Here is a 15,640-nt window from a genome sequence, read left to right as displayed (position 1 = left end):
TGGTTGGCCTGAGCTCAGGTCTCTGCCTCAACAAATTCAACACCTCACTTCTCTAACATCGTTGTGGGTATATAACTTTGAGGGAGTGGAGACTTTGCCAGAATGGTTTGGTAGCCTTACATCCCTTACAGAGCTGGAGATTTGGAATTGCAAGAATCTGACCAACTTACTAGTGTCCAAGCTATGCAACGCCTCACCAAATTACATACCCTGTTTATCGAGGGATGTCATCCCCTTTTAAAGCAAAGATGCACCAGGGACAGCGGCACAGATTGGCCTAAGATTTCTCACATTCCGTATATCGAAAGTAAGTTTTTAAATTCTTGAAATCAAATTACGGAGTTCATGTTAATTATATGTTTATCTCTTTTGTTCGTTTAAATCAGTCCGGAGTCATACAGCAGTCGGATTGAATGTACACAACACCTTACCAAACCACAGCAAATGAGTTGCGGAAAAACCAAATTTCATGGTGTGCATGCAAGGCCACATTTCTCTGAGATTACTTGAAATTAATCCATGTAAGCTTTTCTAATCTGCATCTCCTCTTCTCTTCTAAATTTATTGTAGTGTTCACTTCTGACTATATCTGTTGTGTTTTCCAGAGGCATCTACATTTCTTTTGGCATGCAATGGCGTTTTTTCAGGATGCTCAGTATGTGCAAACTGAGTACAGGTACTGATGCACGAGATATTAAATTTCCCGCTCAACCTTCATTCTAAAAAATATACCTTAAGTTATAGTACTTATCAAGCTAGCAAGCCTCTTTTTACGGCAACATCAATTCGATATGTTAACTTTCTTTACTTCATCTGTACGAGCGCTGAACCACTAGCTTAATTACCGGTTCATGGTATTCAAATCTTGTTAGAAATTTGGAAGAGTAATGCCAATACTTGTGATCATGTAAAACCATGATCGTATAATATATAGATTTACTGTAATTGCTTTCTGTTTGTTATTATCCTTATATATGAAGGTTCTGGGCAGATATTTTTATGGTTACTTGTGATTTCTGAACAAATTTTCTAATCATATGGATAGTGATTTGAATTCAATTGATTTCTTTATTTCTAATTCATATCCCTTGAGTAACTTGATGAACTGTCATTTACCTGTGTTATTGCATAAATTAGGTAAAGAATGGTCAGTTGCAATGCTGAGTTTGGGACTAATAATTTGGCGAATTTAAGAAATCTGCGGAAAGGTCTACATACCCGAAATTGATAAAATTCACCATTGGCCGGTTATGGGGGGAGCTCAATTCCAGTCCTGATGTTCAAGGTTGATCATTGCAGCTTGAATCCTTACATTTGAAAGGGTGGCCAAAGCTCAAGTCTCTCATCAAATTCAACACTTAACTTCTTTAACTACTTTATGTATCAACTACTTGAGGGAGTGGAGGCTTTACCAGAGTTGTTGGGCAACCTTACATGCCTTATAGGGCTGACGATTAGGAATTACAAGAAATTGATGAATCTATCCTCTGCAAAAGTTATGCAACGTGTCGCCACTTTACTGTCGCAGCGAATTAAGCAATGTAAGTTTTTCAAACTCCGCCTCCTTTTCTCTTCAAGTAATTAAATTGACTTACTATATGTGTTGTGATTTCAGTAGTCATATATTACTTTTTTTAGTATCCTTTGGCATTTTTCGTGACGTTCTTACTCAATTAGAACGATGTAGTTCTGTAGGTGCAAATAGGGTTCATGTACTGATGCACAAGACATGTTTTTCCAAAAAAAGTGGTGTTTCTTGTTTTAGATATTGTTTCGTCCTTCTTTCATCCACTGCATGCAAAATTGCTCATTCTACCCTGTACTTGCCTTACAGTCCTTTTCAAGCTAGCATGTAATTTCTGAAGTGGCTCATAACGTTGTTGTTGATAAATACATTGAAGTCAAATCAGACTTGGTTGTTCAACCATCTGTCGCTGACTTTTAGTTCCACAGGCCCAGCATAGTTCTCATTCTGATACACATTGTTTTGTTCCAAAACTTTTTAAGTGGAATTTTGCTTCTGTCCAGATTGATACGAGAGTGATATTGAGTCATTTAAATGTGCTTTTAAAATGACTGAAAGCACTTTTGATGAAAATGTTTTTGGAACCAATCCTTGGTAAAAATGCAAGTAAATCCTGGAAAAGCACTTAAAGTGCTTTTGGAACCCAAAAATATTTTCTCTAAAAGCGCTTTCAGCCATTTTAAAAGCACATTCAAACGAGTTGTTGATTTTTGTGTCTTTCGTAGCAGAACATTCAAGGTCTTGGGACTTTTTGGTATTCACTGATATTATTGCTGGTGTGTAACTTCGAATATATGTAAACCAAATTGATACTTTCGATTGTTATGACATACAAATATATGTAAACCAATTTAATACTTTCGAATGCTATTCTTTTTTGTCAAAACAAAAAATAACGAAATCATAAACAAGAATGTTCTGCATAACACCTATATATGTTCAGCGCACGTTACACAATTTCGATAATTGTGACTTTTATGGTCACTTGTGATTTCTGAAAGGATTTACTAATCGTATGGACAGTGATTTGAATTCAGTTGATTTCTTTATTTCTAATTCATATCCCTTGAGTAACTTGATGAACTTTCATGTACCTGTGTTATTGCATAAATTAGGTAAAGAATGCTCAGTTGCAATGCCAAGTTGGGGACTAATAATTTGGGCAATTTAAGCAATATGCGGAAAGGTCTACTTAACTGAAACTCATAAAATTCACCATTGGTGGGTTCTGGTAGGAGCTCAATTCCACTCCTGATGTTCAACGTGATCATTGCAGCTTGAATCGTTACATTTGAAAGGGCAGCCAAAGCTCAAGTCTCTCATCAACTTCAACACTTCTTGAACTACTTTATGTATCAACTACTTGAGCGAGTGGAGGCTTTACCAGAGTTGTTGGGTAACCTTAGATGCCATATAGGGCTGGGGATTAGGAATTACAAGAAATTGATGAATCTATCCTCTGCAAAAGCTATGCAATGCATCGCCACTTTACTGTCGCAGTGAATTAAGTAATGTAAGTTTTTCAAACTCCACCTTCTTTTCTCTTCAAGTAATTAAATTGACCAACTATATATGTTGTGTTTCCAGTAGGCATATATAACGTTTTTTGTATCCTTTGGCATTTTTTGTGACACTCTTACTCAACTAGAACGATGTAGTTCTGTAGGTGCAAATAGGGTTCATGTACTGATGCACAAGACTTGTTTTTTCCAAAAAAGTGGTGCTTCTCATTCTATCCTGTACTTGCCTTACAGTCCTTTTCAAGCTAGAATGTAATTTCTGAATTGGCTCATAACGTTGTTGTCGATAAATACATTGAAGTCAAAGCGGACTTGGTTGTTCAACCATCCACCGATCACTTTTAGTTCCACAGGTCCAGAATAGTTCTCATTCTGATACACATTGTTTTGTTCCAAAACTTTTTAAGTGGAATTTGCTTCTGTCCAGATTGATACGAGAGTGATATTATTGTTGATTTTTGCGTCTTTCCTAGCAGAACATTCAAAATCTTGGGACTTTTGGTATTCACTGATATTATTACTGGTGTGTTTGAATATATGTAAACCAAATTGATACTTTCGATTGTTATGACATACAAATATATGTAAACCAATTTAATACTTTCGAATGCTATTCTTTTTTGTCAAAACCATTACTAAATCATAAATAAGAATGTTCTGCATAATGCCTATATATGTTCAGCAAGCGTTACACAATTTTGATAATTGGGTTGAATCTGTAATTGGTAATACTTTGTAAACCATACGAAATGTTTATTTTGCAGCAAGCTTGTTGGACCTGGATATTACTCATGAGAGTCTTCGAGGGATTTTTTCATTCATGGAACCCACTCTGCCTCAGCCCTCAGCGGTGGCAGGGAATGCTGTTGAGGATATAAACTTTTATGGCCTAGGAAACAAAAATGGTAGAGGAGAGGTGTTCCTGCTGCGAAAATTGCAACATATAAAGTATGCGAGCTTTTCTGCTTCAGTCATATCAGGTTGTCTGTTTTAATTAACAGAACCAGTTTGAAAATTAATACTCATGGTAATTTCTTTCCTGCAGATTTTACTTCTTGTTGGCACTATGTTGGAGCATGTAGTTTCTCAAATGTATCGTGAGGTTGCCGAGAAATTTACGTTGCCATCAAATTCGAAGGGGACTTAATTGTTTATCCTTTAGAGGATTACTTTTGGTTCAACAACTCAAACTTGTCCTCTTTGTGACTTTAATATTAATGTGGTTGGTATTTCTTCTCAACTGGCATTTTCTTCATTAGCTTCAATTGATGACAATCGAGAGTTCCAACTTCTAAGGTACCAGAGGACTTGTTGAGTTTTTGGATTACTGGCATGGGAGTACTTATTGTGAATCTAAAAGTGTTGAACCATTTTCTTTTTTCCTGTTTCTTCACTGATTTCTTTTCAACTGGAATGTGTCCTCTAGATGTGAGATAGATTGTGATCTTAAAGTTACAGACTAATGACATTTTATCCCAATGAAAATTGTAGCACTTTCCTTATTCGTTTGATTCTTGCATAATGAGGAAGGTGGGCAAGTGTTATTCCAACACTTCTTATCTGCTAAAACCATGTTCATATAATATGTAAAATTGCAGCAATTGTTTTCTCTTCCAACAAAAAAAAAAATTACTCTTATGAAGATTTTGGACTGAGATTTTTATGATTCCCTGTACGCAGAGTGATTTGAATTCAGTTGACTTTTGTATCTGTGATTGATGACCCTCGAGTAACTTGATGAACAGTGTGTACCCACACTATTGCAGAAATTAGGTAAATGAATCTTCAGTTCCAAGGGAAGTTGAAATTTGTTGTTCATATTTTTCTTAAGTTGTTTTGGTGTTATCTTTGTATAGATAGAATTGGGATTGCGATCAAAACTCATGCGTGGATCAGTATCATTCTTCAACTTCAATCATGTTTCCATATCATCAAATCTTAATTTGGATACAAATTGGTAATCTTTTATCTTGTCGGTTACAACTGGATCAATATTCTTTGTTTGATACTCGTTGCCAAATTGAAATGCATCCTCACAGAGATTTGAATTCAGTTGAATTTTTTTGTTGTGTAGATCTTAGGAAGCTGGGACTTCCTAGCATCCTTTGTGCCCTGCATTGCTTTCAAAGGAGAGTGCAAGAAGCAGCCAACTGTTGAATAAAGGGAGAGCTTGAGATTAAAAGTGAAAAAACTATTGTACATTGTCATAGTAAAAATTGGAGAAACTACTAAATGTGGACATAGCCCTGCGTATGGAAGGTTCGTACAGTCCTATGGAAGGTCCGTACAGTCCTTTGTGCCCTCGTATGGAAGGTTCATACAGTCCTATGGACTTAGTATTGTCTTTAATGAAAGAAAGAAATTCTGGATGTTTTATTGGAGATGACAGTGTAAAATGAGTTACAGCATATAATGTGTGCTTTTCTCCTTTTATTTTACATTGAACAATCTAAGCACAAATTTTTTCCATTTTTCAGGCTTTCTCCATTTCAGTCACCTTGAGCTTATTAGTCTTCCGAAATGATGATAACGATGTTGTAGGAGTCATGCCTGTTGCGAAACAAAGCTTTCTCTTTTGCTTGTAAAATAGTAGATTCATTGACATGGAATGCCATAACGATGTCGGTGCAGGTCCATATTGTGTATTTGGGGTCACTCTTCCTGATGGTGTTTACTCACCATTGTCTCAACACCTTAGAGTTCTACAGAGAGTTATCGGGCCGGGAAGGTAACACTCTCCTTTGAGACACTTTCTTATGCCATTATAAAGGATTGACTTTTTTTTTCTTTGAGAATTAGTCTTGTTTATAATAAATTGTGCATTGCAGATATGTAGTAGTCTCTGTTCTTTTAAACAGAAAATTCAAGCTGCAAACAACAAGATCTTCGGAATTTATGGGATTAAGTGATAAAGTTACTGGAAATGCCACTATCGAGAGTGACATTATTGTTGTTGTTATTGGCAGTGGGATTTGGCCAGAATCTAAGAGCTTTAAAACAAATGTTTTGGTCCTCCTCCCCAAAGGCGGAAAGGTGCTTCAGTACAATAAGAAGAGTGCTTTTACTGCAGGTAACTTGCTTTTACTATATGAACATAAGAAGAGTGCTTTCGTATATGCCACCTTGATATGTCAGATTATACTTCAAACTTGTTAGAAAGTTCATTGGCGTGAGTTGAGTGTAATCTTTAATACTCACTCTGAAAAGTAATTGCCTTTGTAGCATCAGTTGAAAAGTTGAAATTTGTTCTCTATCTTTTTTCATGAATTCTTTGTTATATTGGACCAGGCAGAATTGGGATTCCGGTAGAAACTCATGCGCGAATCATTTCTCACACTTTCATGTTTCCTTCTCAAAATATCTTAATTTGGATAAACTGGTAAGCTCTCATCCCTTTAATTACACTGGATCAACATTCTTTGTCCGATGCTCGTCAGAAGTATAACCTTATCCGTTTTAACACAGGCAAACAGCATGGGTGATGGAACTGAGGTCTTGGACGTGCAAGCAGCAGCCAAACTGTTGGATACTAGACAAGAAAAAAAAGAGCGAGAGCTTGAGATTGAAAGTGAGAAAACTATTGTACTGAAACATGTCACATCGATCGCTACTGAGTTTAGACTTTTTAGTCCTCTGTCTAGTTAATTTTTGCTACGCCTTGATGTCCAATTTACACAAGCTGCTTTTCCTTGTAGGTAGCAAGCTGGAATTAGCAGCTCCTTTTCATCAGTCAACTCCCAGGCCTCAAACAAGCAATGTAGACTGATCGGATAAAGATGACTTCATCATGAATGTTGTCAAATGGTGTCTACCACAACATACGAACAATTGGTGCTAATTCGAGCTCTGTAGCATTTCCAGTTCATCCCTCTCCAACGGATGTTCAGATTCTCGGCTCATGATTTTCAGTCAGATTGTAGGGTTCAAAACGTCAACTTAAAGTGCTCAAAGGAAAGCCACTTCTTCATGAAGTTTGTGCAAATTGTTTCCACTTAACATATTTAAAGTTGGTTATGATTTACTCACTGTAGAATTCTGTATGCTCAAAACACCGAAGCATGCTCTGAGGAAACTGTAGCAGCTACCTTTGGACTTCTAGCTTCAATGAATACTGTCGACAATAGGAGCAGAGGCAGGAAGCAAAAGCAAGCAAAGAAGGATTACTTTAGTACTTGAAAGCAAGTTGTTGCTTCCAAATAATTGCAAGACTTGATTTCAGCTCTTATAATAGCAAGAAAAAGCAAGTTATTGCATAAGTTTGTATGCTTAGCATGTTTTGATCTTATGTAGTTCAATTATTTGTTTACATGTGATGCTTCGAATTCATACTTTTAAGCGAAGAAGAATTTAACTACGTATACCACTTTGTGAGTTAAAAATTGATAGATAAGTAGTAAGGAACTTCGAATTTATACAATCCCTATGAATCCGACCTCGTACTAATAACGTCCTATATTTCAATATATTTGTGCACTTGCAAGTATAAATTTTAAAACATACAAATTTTTGGCACCACATGTACTAACCTCACATTGCAACTCTCTTCACGCTCCACTTTTACACTCAAAATTGCTCTCAAGCCATTGCAAATGTAACCTACATTATCATAGTGAAATCTAGAGAAACTATTCAACGTGGACGTAAATGGAATGAATATGTCTATGAATATATCTACTCAACCTACATTATCATTGGTTTTATGCCATAATGTCAGTATTGCAACCCCAATATATCATGTCTCACTCACACAATTTTATCTCCATTACCCATTTTTGGGAGTCGACAAGAGTCAATTCGATGGCTAATACGCTCACAAAAGTTTTTTGCACTATTCTAAGCAATGTTTTGATTCAATGCATTTTCTCAAGAGTTTAAATTTAATGATCGTCTGTCACATTTCTCCCAATGACGAAATCCATTCCATTCACATTTCCACAACAATTATTAGTTGCCCCATAACAAAAACAAGCCTTTGCTACAACACATGCCCGCGCGTGTCCATGTGGCCATGTTCTGCTGTTTGTTGTAAGATACAGACCTTTTTATATTGCTGAAAAGGATACAACACCAACTTCTAGCACACTAAAAAGACGGCCTTTCGAATCTCATTAAAAAGTTACTACTTACTACCAAAAGCCTAAAAAGAACTTGTTGGAAGTGATTGTGTGGATAGGGTTGCGTTTCTTCATATTTTTGCGGACTCTCTATATCAAGAATCGCACTAAATAGGGTCTTTTGGAGGAAGAAACGTACCTACAATTAGGGAAGTGGAAAGTCGCAGTGACTGCTGTGCATGATTGGCTTGCAATACTGACATCATAACATTCTAAGAAAATTGTTCTCCATTTTGGATGATGGTACCTTTTTTCGAACATTCCATGCAAATTACCAACCGGTTCAAGTTCAGTGGCATCTTACCGCTTCTTTTTTTGTCTGACGAACGATACAATAATCAACACTAAATTTATTTAAACTACGGAAAGGAGAATTCAAACTTGAGTGCAAGAGAAGCACAATATAGTCAACTTGCTTAAGCCCAGATTTGCGGCACATCTTACTTGATAAAGCTTTCTCGTTTTTTATAAATATATATATATCATTAAGGTTACAACTGAGAAATTGGTTACAACCTGAATGAGGTGAATGTCATTTCTCCAGGAAAACTCAAATGTGAAAGGCCCAGCGGGTGTTTTTTAGCCTACCTCAGCAAACCTCCACTTCCCAACTACTCTTTGCTTTTACACTCAGAAACTTACGGGAAAAAATGACAGATAGATATACAAATTTTACCAATAATCTAGTGAAATATCTCTAAAATTGACCCCCGGAGAATGTCTGACCAAACTGCCAATTACCAGGCGCTACGTTGTAGCTCGTGACGGTTCTACCGTCACTGGTGGTGACTTGGAAGGAGAGGGCTTGGCCATTGAGGTAAGAGTTGCTCTGCCAGTTTTGACCCCAGTTTCTTGACATGGGTTGCCACCCTGTTCTGGACCCCTTGATTGAAACTGAATGGACGTCTCCTGCCCCAGCCACGTTGGTGATCAAAACCAGGTTGAAGTAGGAGTGGCCGTTGATGGTGAATCTTATTCCTCCTTTCTTCACACAAGGTACTCTGCCAAGACAAAACACAATTATAATCGTCTAATGTTGGCTTTTCAAATATTTGACGTGTTATGTTGTCACTAACTGAGAGCCATACATTTTCAAAAAAGAACTAATTTAATTATATAGATTCTCAGTTTGACAACATAACATCTTAAAGTTTTCGATTGTAACCTATTTCCATAGTAATTTCACCATGATTAAACTCCGTTTTATATTATCTACTAAACTTGTGATAACCAAAGAAATGTTCATCTTTAACTTCAAGGCCTACCTTCTGAAGGAAACCGGCACTATTCCGGCGCGGTATTGGGCAATTTGCAAGAAAGCAGGCTCAGCCAAATCGAAGTGTTGGAGAGGAGGATTGCACCATCCGCCATTGTCGTTGGACTGAGCAAAGTTAGGAGGGCAAAAGTTTGTAGCAGTAACAATGATGGATCCAGGACGGCACCATCTCGGGTCATTGTCGCATCTCATTTCATAACAAGACCCACAGCTCAAGCCATTGTTGAACAATGCTGTGCTCAAAGCTGCAGTGTTGGTTCCATACCCCTGGCTGTACAAATTCCCATAACCACATGCTCCTCCTGCAAAAACCCAAATCAAATTAATATCAAACCCAACGATCTTAAATTAAACAAATCTTTTTCTTTCGTTACTGAAATGTTGTTTACAGTCCCAGTTTTGGCTCGTTTAGAATGTTTCTATTCTATGAGAAACACTTATGCTCATAAGCGCTTTCATTAAAAACTGTAAATTTACATAATTATCGTCATGAAAATGCCTTTTGAGGAACCACCTCAAAAACCCATAAAGGGTACTTTATAAGCGTTTTTAAATGTCTAAAAACACTTTTTTTTTTTTTTTTTTTTTGTACTGTGATAAGTAGTTGAAAGTTAAGTTTTGGACTTACCCATTGTGCCGGAGGCATCACCGCCACCATAAAATGTGGCATGAGCGCCTTCCCAGCTACCATAAACAGCAAATGCACCATGCAGATGTAGATTAAAGAGAACAACAGAGAGGGCTATAGGAGCCAAAGACAATGCATGAACTGCCATTTTTTGTGGCTTTTTGGTGGGTTTTGATTTCAATAGGGAAAAGAAGGAGAGGAGTTTTAGTTTTTGTGTAGGGCAGGTGGCGTTTGCTCTGTGCTTTACGGTGCACTAGGGTTCCTCTATTTATAAGGAAACTTGGGAGGATTGTGAGTGAGTTTGTTTGCATATTATTTCACAGAAAACAGCCGCAAACAAGTAATTGAGAAAACCAAATGCACATGCCCTGGTTGTGGTTGGGATTACCAACCGATATCCCCGTGGGCCAAACTTTTCACATGCATTTCTCATCCATTAAATCTCTTACAAATTTTAATAAGTTATATATTCTGATTTTCTTTGATTGCATTGAGATGGGTCCGTCAACACATATGAATTTTATCTCTACTAGGGAGGTGTTACAAGTATGGTATGGAAAATGTGGTAAGAGTAACATTTTTGTTTTTATATGTGAAACATTGTCGGGATTTGAATTTGAGTAGACTGTTTCAATTAAATTAGACTAATAATGTCTAGTTGTTGCTTAGTGAACTTATAAATATTAAGACTAGACTTACGTACTGAATTGGATATCAATATACTGGGTCTTACAAGTCCCGTCTCAAGATGTAGGACTCTATAAAATTTTCTTGTACTCAGTTTCAATCTTGTTTAGTCCTTCTCATCAAACAGGCATGTGAATGATGGTAACTTAGGAGTGTGAATAACATTTTCTTTTAGTTTTTAGTGCTTAACTAATTTTGATTAAAAAATAAAGGTGGTAATTCTTAGTTTGTGGCCCAAGAAAGTTGAAAATTCCCTTCTATTTATTGAATAAATTGTAGGTAGTCTTAACAGATAATGGTATCTTTGCACAAGGGAGAAATTTTTGCTTAATCAAAACATGGAATTTTAAAGTATTTTATTCTCTAATCCTTATCCATTTATGAACATTCTGATCCTTAAGAGAGAAACAAAGTTAAGGGCAAGATATAAATGAGGTTGCAAGTAGAAGTTCCAAATCTGTGCAGAATGTGATTAGCAACTTGGAGTAGTCTTGAGTACTGCTCATGGTGGGAAGTGGCCGAGTCCCACCCATTATTTCGTTTTAGTGCTTCAATTTGGGTAGTGCATGTGTTATGTTTTGACACTGCCCCACCCCCCACACATATCTCTTCTCCCTTGAATAGTAACATAGCATTAACTTATTAAAGGCAATAAATTAAGGTCTTACTTCCAAGTTGATCTTTGCTTGGTGCGGTTTCTCCTTCGTAGACGGTCGGACGCCTTCAATCATCTCGTTCAATAAAATAACGACTGAGTGTCACTATATTAAATGATTACAAATTAATTGGATATTGATTATGTCTAAAATAAAAGGGCTTCAAATTACAATAATAATATATGTATAAACATTGTTATATCTTGATGTAAGCATATTCTGAAAAATTATTAATGCAGAACATTTATTCTTTGTTAAATGAGGGATTTTGTATTTTATGGACAATAGTATTAGGATTTTATCGATTAATCGAAGTTTGGTCTAGAAAATAACTGTGTATTATGATATGAGTAAGTACAGACAATAAATTTATAGGCTCTTATCTATTGTATACTATCCATGTAATATATGTGATTTACTTTTGTATGTTTGTATGATGGTGTGAATATTATTCTGTATAAAATTAGTAATGATTTTTCTGGAAAAAAAAAATGAAACTCTAGTGTTACTTGGGCATGGGGACATCAGGAACTATATGTCCCCTTTTTGTTGGGCGATTGGTCACATGGATGGCCGACTTTACATTGAATAGGCGAGATCCCTCCTGCCTGAATTTTGAACCACCAAATTAAGGCATGTTGCTGTGAACTTGAGTTTATTAGAGGCTTGGGACCAAACAGCCGACGTACTGCCATCAAATTTGAGTAATGGGGCATTTGTCTCCTGTGTATATTTGGATAATGTGATAGTGTGATCTTTTTACGCACGCCTTTGTTTATTTTTGTCCATTAATTTTCTTTTAATTTGTTCAATTCAATGACTAAAAATGCACAAGAATGTGTAAGGAGAGAAGATAAATGTATGAAAGTTGATATTATATGCGCTCTTTTTCCTTTTCAGACCAATGTGATGGAACCCAATGAGTATATGGTGACTCCGTCTTTGGACCAAACATATATAAATGGTGAACCACATTATTACAAACTCATTAATAGACTTCATTTGTTAAAAAAAAAAAAAAACATATATATTCTTCATGTGAAAAGTTCAAATAACTTTAAACCTGCAAAAAAAAAAGTCGAATGTAGATAAACACATTTAGGTCCGTAACTTGACAAAGAGAGTTTAATTAACATTTAGGTTTGACGGTCGGGATCGTTTGTCACTCACTGAACGACATCATTTGATGATTCCCAGACTTTTTGAATGAGTTTTGGTTCAGTTCTTGTCATCTTGCTTCCAACTCTTCTGCTTCAATAATATATATCATTGTTGTACACGTGTGAGTGCATGTGTGTACGTAGGAACGGGTGAAAACAATTCACTCGCATACAAAACCCTAATTACAGGTGTCACCACAGCCTATTACTCTAATTGATGCCACGCATATATATTTTTTTATTTTAATTGCTCTTAGTCTCTTAATCAAAGAATTAACTAAGAGATGGAACAAAAACAATTCTGCTAACAATTAACAAGATAAATGTTCATGAACCATGATTAACAAGACAAATGATTCGTATTAATTGTCTTAAATTTGTAATTCTTTCGGACGACAAGTAGCAATGCACCTTTATCTTATGCATGCACAAATTGTCAACTATCTTTTTTTCATTCTTCTTTCTGTACTAATATCCTCATTAGAAATTACGATTATTTACTCCCAATCTACCGACCAGGGCATTTTAAAGTGAAAGTGGCAGCAGGACATATTAATCTACCGACCAGGCCCTTTTAAGCAATTTTAATGGTAAATTTCACCTCGAATGTCATATATTTATATACTTGCCAACTGCATTGTTTAATTTGTTTCTTTAAATAAAAAGCAAGATGTCGCTTAGTACTACAGTTTAGTAGCATTCATCTTCAATTATATGTAAAATGTTTTAAGTTAAATTTTCATCACAGACGAATTTCAATCACATTTTTACTAGTCCATTGTGAGACTAAAAGCCACCCTCTTAATGTAAATGATATCATTTGTTCAAAAATAAAAAATAAAAAACATGATTGTACATAATCAAGAATGGTAAGGGTATTCATAAAATTGTTGGTGCACAAAACGCTACTTTTACGGAATCTTTTATACTATATTTGTACCGCCTCTTTAATAGAGATAAGATTTACATATATTTGAAAGTTTTGATTCGATTAGAAGTGGTATAAACACGGTATAAAAAATGTAATAAGTGTAACATTACTTTTTATTGGTGCTTTCGATTCTCTTCTCTACAGACTTTTCACTGCGTTAACTCATTAGATTTGCATGATAAAACTATTGTATGTCAAGAAAACAAAGATAAAATTGTTATTTAATTAGTTATTAGAAACAAATTGAGTCTGAAAAGTTGGATATATATCATATACACATGTCGGTCCTGCAATCTTATGAGCACATGCACATTAGTTTTATGTTTTCGGCATTTAGCGTTCATGCATGCATCACTTTTTTGTAAATCTTTGAAAATATATCCCATGGAACAAGAACGACAATATTATGTATTTTTGTAATCTCCAAGAAACAAAGCCATGAGGAAGCATCTTAAACCACCGTTTTGTCCCACGTCAAAACCCTACGGTTCCCTTGCCTTGGATGAATTCCTGTCCACGCTTGAAAGAAGAGAATATATGAGTTGGGGTTTAGGGTTTAATTAAATTTTCTAGCAAATCCAATGAAGAAAAATTGCATTACGACTTGCAATCTTTACTGCAGATTGTGTACATATTTGTAAGATTATCTTAGGATCTTTATTCTTCAAGTCTTAGTGCAATTTTTTTCTTCTCTAAGTGCATGTATCAAGAGATTTTTATAAAACATGAGATCGAAAATCTTCAGCTGAGTTGTTTTTGTCACGTGAGAATGCTGGTTAACAGAACATTCGTGTAATAAGATGACATGTGTCCAAATTTGACAAGTGTCATAATAATACATTTTTGGTGTGTTATTTTTTAATGTGCATCAACCATACTGTCACACGACAAAACATGTCATTGGCCTTCATTAGCATAGTAACACCACATAATTAAGGAACCCAGCAAGCAGCAGGAATTTGAAAACATTAATTTAAGCCACAATACACATTTTTCTTTTTCTTTTTTTTGTTCTTTTATTTATATATATATTTTTGTCATTTTCAATAATAATACTAGATCAAATATTGGGTAGGAACATGATTAGTGACCGGAGCTCCTAAGCGTCCATGTCCATGGCATTAGATAAACCAAATTATCGACAAGGGAGCATAGGGGATTAAATTATCTATTACAGTTAGTTAGAGGTCTCTGAAAGTGCCCTTCACAAGGACTTATCTTGAGTTTCTTGGAAAGAGGATAGACCTTCATATCAGATTTAGATAGGGGAAAATAAGAACATGGTCTTAATCGGAGCTCACCAAGGACCCTACAAACAAGCTCCTAAATGCATCTCAATCATATAACCCAAAACTCTACCATGTGCATTTCAAAACAAACTTGGGAAATTTGAACCCAATATAATCCTGATTGATTTCTTTTGCTTTATCTAAGCGGCGATACTTCAAGTCAATCACGTATTGCAAATATGGCAAATTCCAAGAACAAGTAAGTTTTTCCTATTTTATTGAAGGGAAAAGGCAATTACTCAAAGGATTGCTCATTCACTACCTCTTCCAGATGGTCATATCTACCCACCCACCCACAACCTAGCCAAAACTGAAACTGAGGCCCCTTCAGTGTTTCTAATGGTACAATTGTTATAAATAAAAAATTTAAAAAAAAAATCAAAGCAGGGTTCACTCAGAAAAATAAAATAAGAAATTCAAAACAGGGTCTCCGATTATTTTCATAGATTTAGATCGCGCTTCAGCTTTTTTTGGGTTCGTGTTGAAACCCTAAACACAATCCGTCAGTTGCTTCGTTATTTGTTTTTTTTAGTCGAACCCATGCTTGTAGGAGTGTAGGCACATGAGAAATGACAAGATTAGAAATGAGAATATCCAAGGTAAAGTAAGAGTAGTCGAAATTGAAGGAAATATGAGAGAAAATCGATTACGGTGGTTTGAACATGTGAAACGAAAGCCTATTGACGCTTGGTTAAAAGATGCGATTACGGAATAGAGGTTCAGGGGTAGAGAAAGACCTAGGAAGACTTCGGAAGAGACTCTAAGAAAAGACTTAAAGTACTTGGATCTAACGGAAGAAATGACACAGAACTCAACGCAATAACGTTCTAGGATTCATATAACCAACCCCATTT

The 15,640-nt window shown here is 35.8% G+C and overlaps 2 protein-coding genes across 3 annotated transcripts; one reads left to right on the top strand and one right to left on the bottom strand.

Moving 5' to 3' along the window:
- Window positions 1-388: 388 nt before the first annotated feature.
- LOC126615302 (subtilisin-like protease SBT4.2) lies at window positions 389-7,403 on the top strand. Of its 2 annotated transcripts, none has more exons than XM_050283118.1 (13): window positions 389-521; window positions 606-676; window positions 1,138-1,541; window positions 2,641-3,038; window positions 3,810-3,993; window positions 4,091-4,818; window positions 4,902-5,002; window positions 5,120-5,304; window positions 5,677-5,773; window positions 5,874-6,078; window positions 6,338-6,424; window positions 6,511-6,613; window positions 6,741-7,403. In XM_050283118.1, the coding sequence occupies exons 8-13, from the start codon at window positions 5,298-5,300 to the stop codon at window positions 6,809-6,811; spliced, it is 570 nt and encodes a 189-aa protein (XP_050139075.1). In that variant the 5' UTR covers window positions 389-521; window positions 606-676; window positions 1,138-1,541; window positions 2,641-3,038; window positions 3,810-3,993; window positions 4,091-4,818; window positions 4,902-5,002; window positions 5,120-5,297; the 3' UTR covers window positions 6,812-7,403. The 2 variants fall into 2 exon arrangements, with proteins under 2 accessions (XP_050139075.1, XP_050139074.1); XM_050283117.1 differs by having other exon boundaries at window positions 5,120-5,325.
- Window positions 7,404-8,603: 1,200 nt separating this feature from the next.
- Window positions 8,604-10,316, bottom strand: LOC126615722 (expansin-A4-like). Its single transcript, XM_050283599.1, has 3 exons — window positions 10,064-10,316; window positions 9,425-9,737; window positions 8,604-9,160 (listed from the first exon to the last, which is right to left on the bottom strand). Exons 1-3 carry the CDS (start codon window positions 10,209-10,211, stop codon window positions 8,857-8,859), a joined length of 765 nt encoding a protein of 254 aa, XP_050139556.1. The 5' UTR covers window positions 10,212-10,316; the 3' UTR covers window positions 8,604-8,856.
- Window positions 10,317-15,640: the final 5,324 nt, after the last annotated feature.

Source organism: Malus sylvestris, chromosome 3, assembly GCF_916048215.2.
Source record: "Malus sylvestris chromosome 3, drMalSylv7.2, whole genome shotgun sequence".
NCBI lineage: Eukaryota > Viridiplantae > Streptophyta > Magnoliopsida > Rosales > Rosaceae > Malus > Malus sylvestris.
The sequence above is the reverse complement of the archived record's forward strand: the minus strand, read 5'-3'. Positions and strand labels throughout refer to the sequence as shown.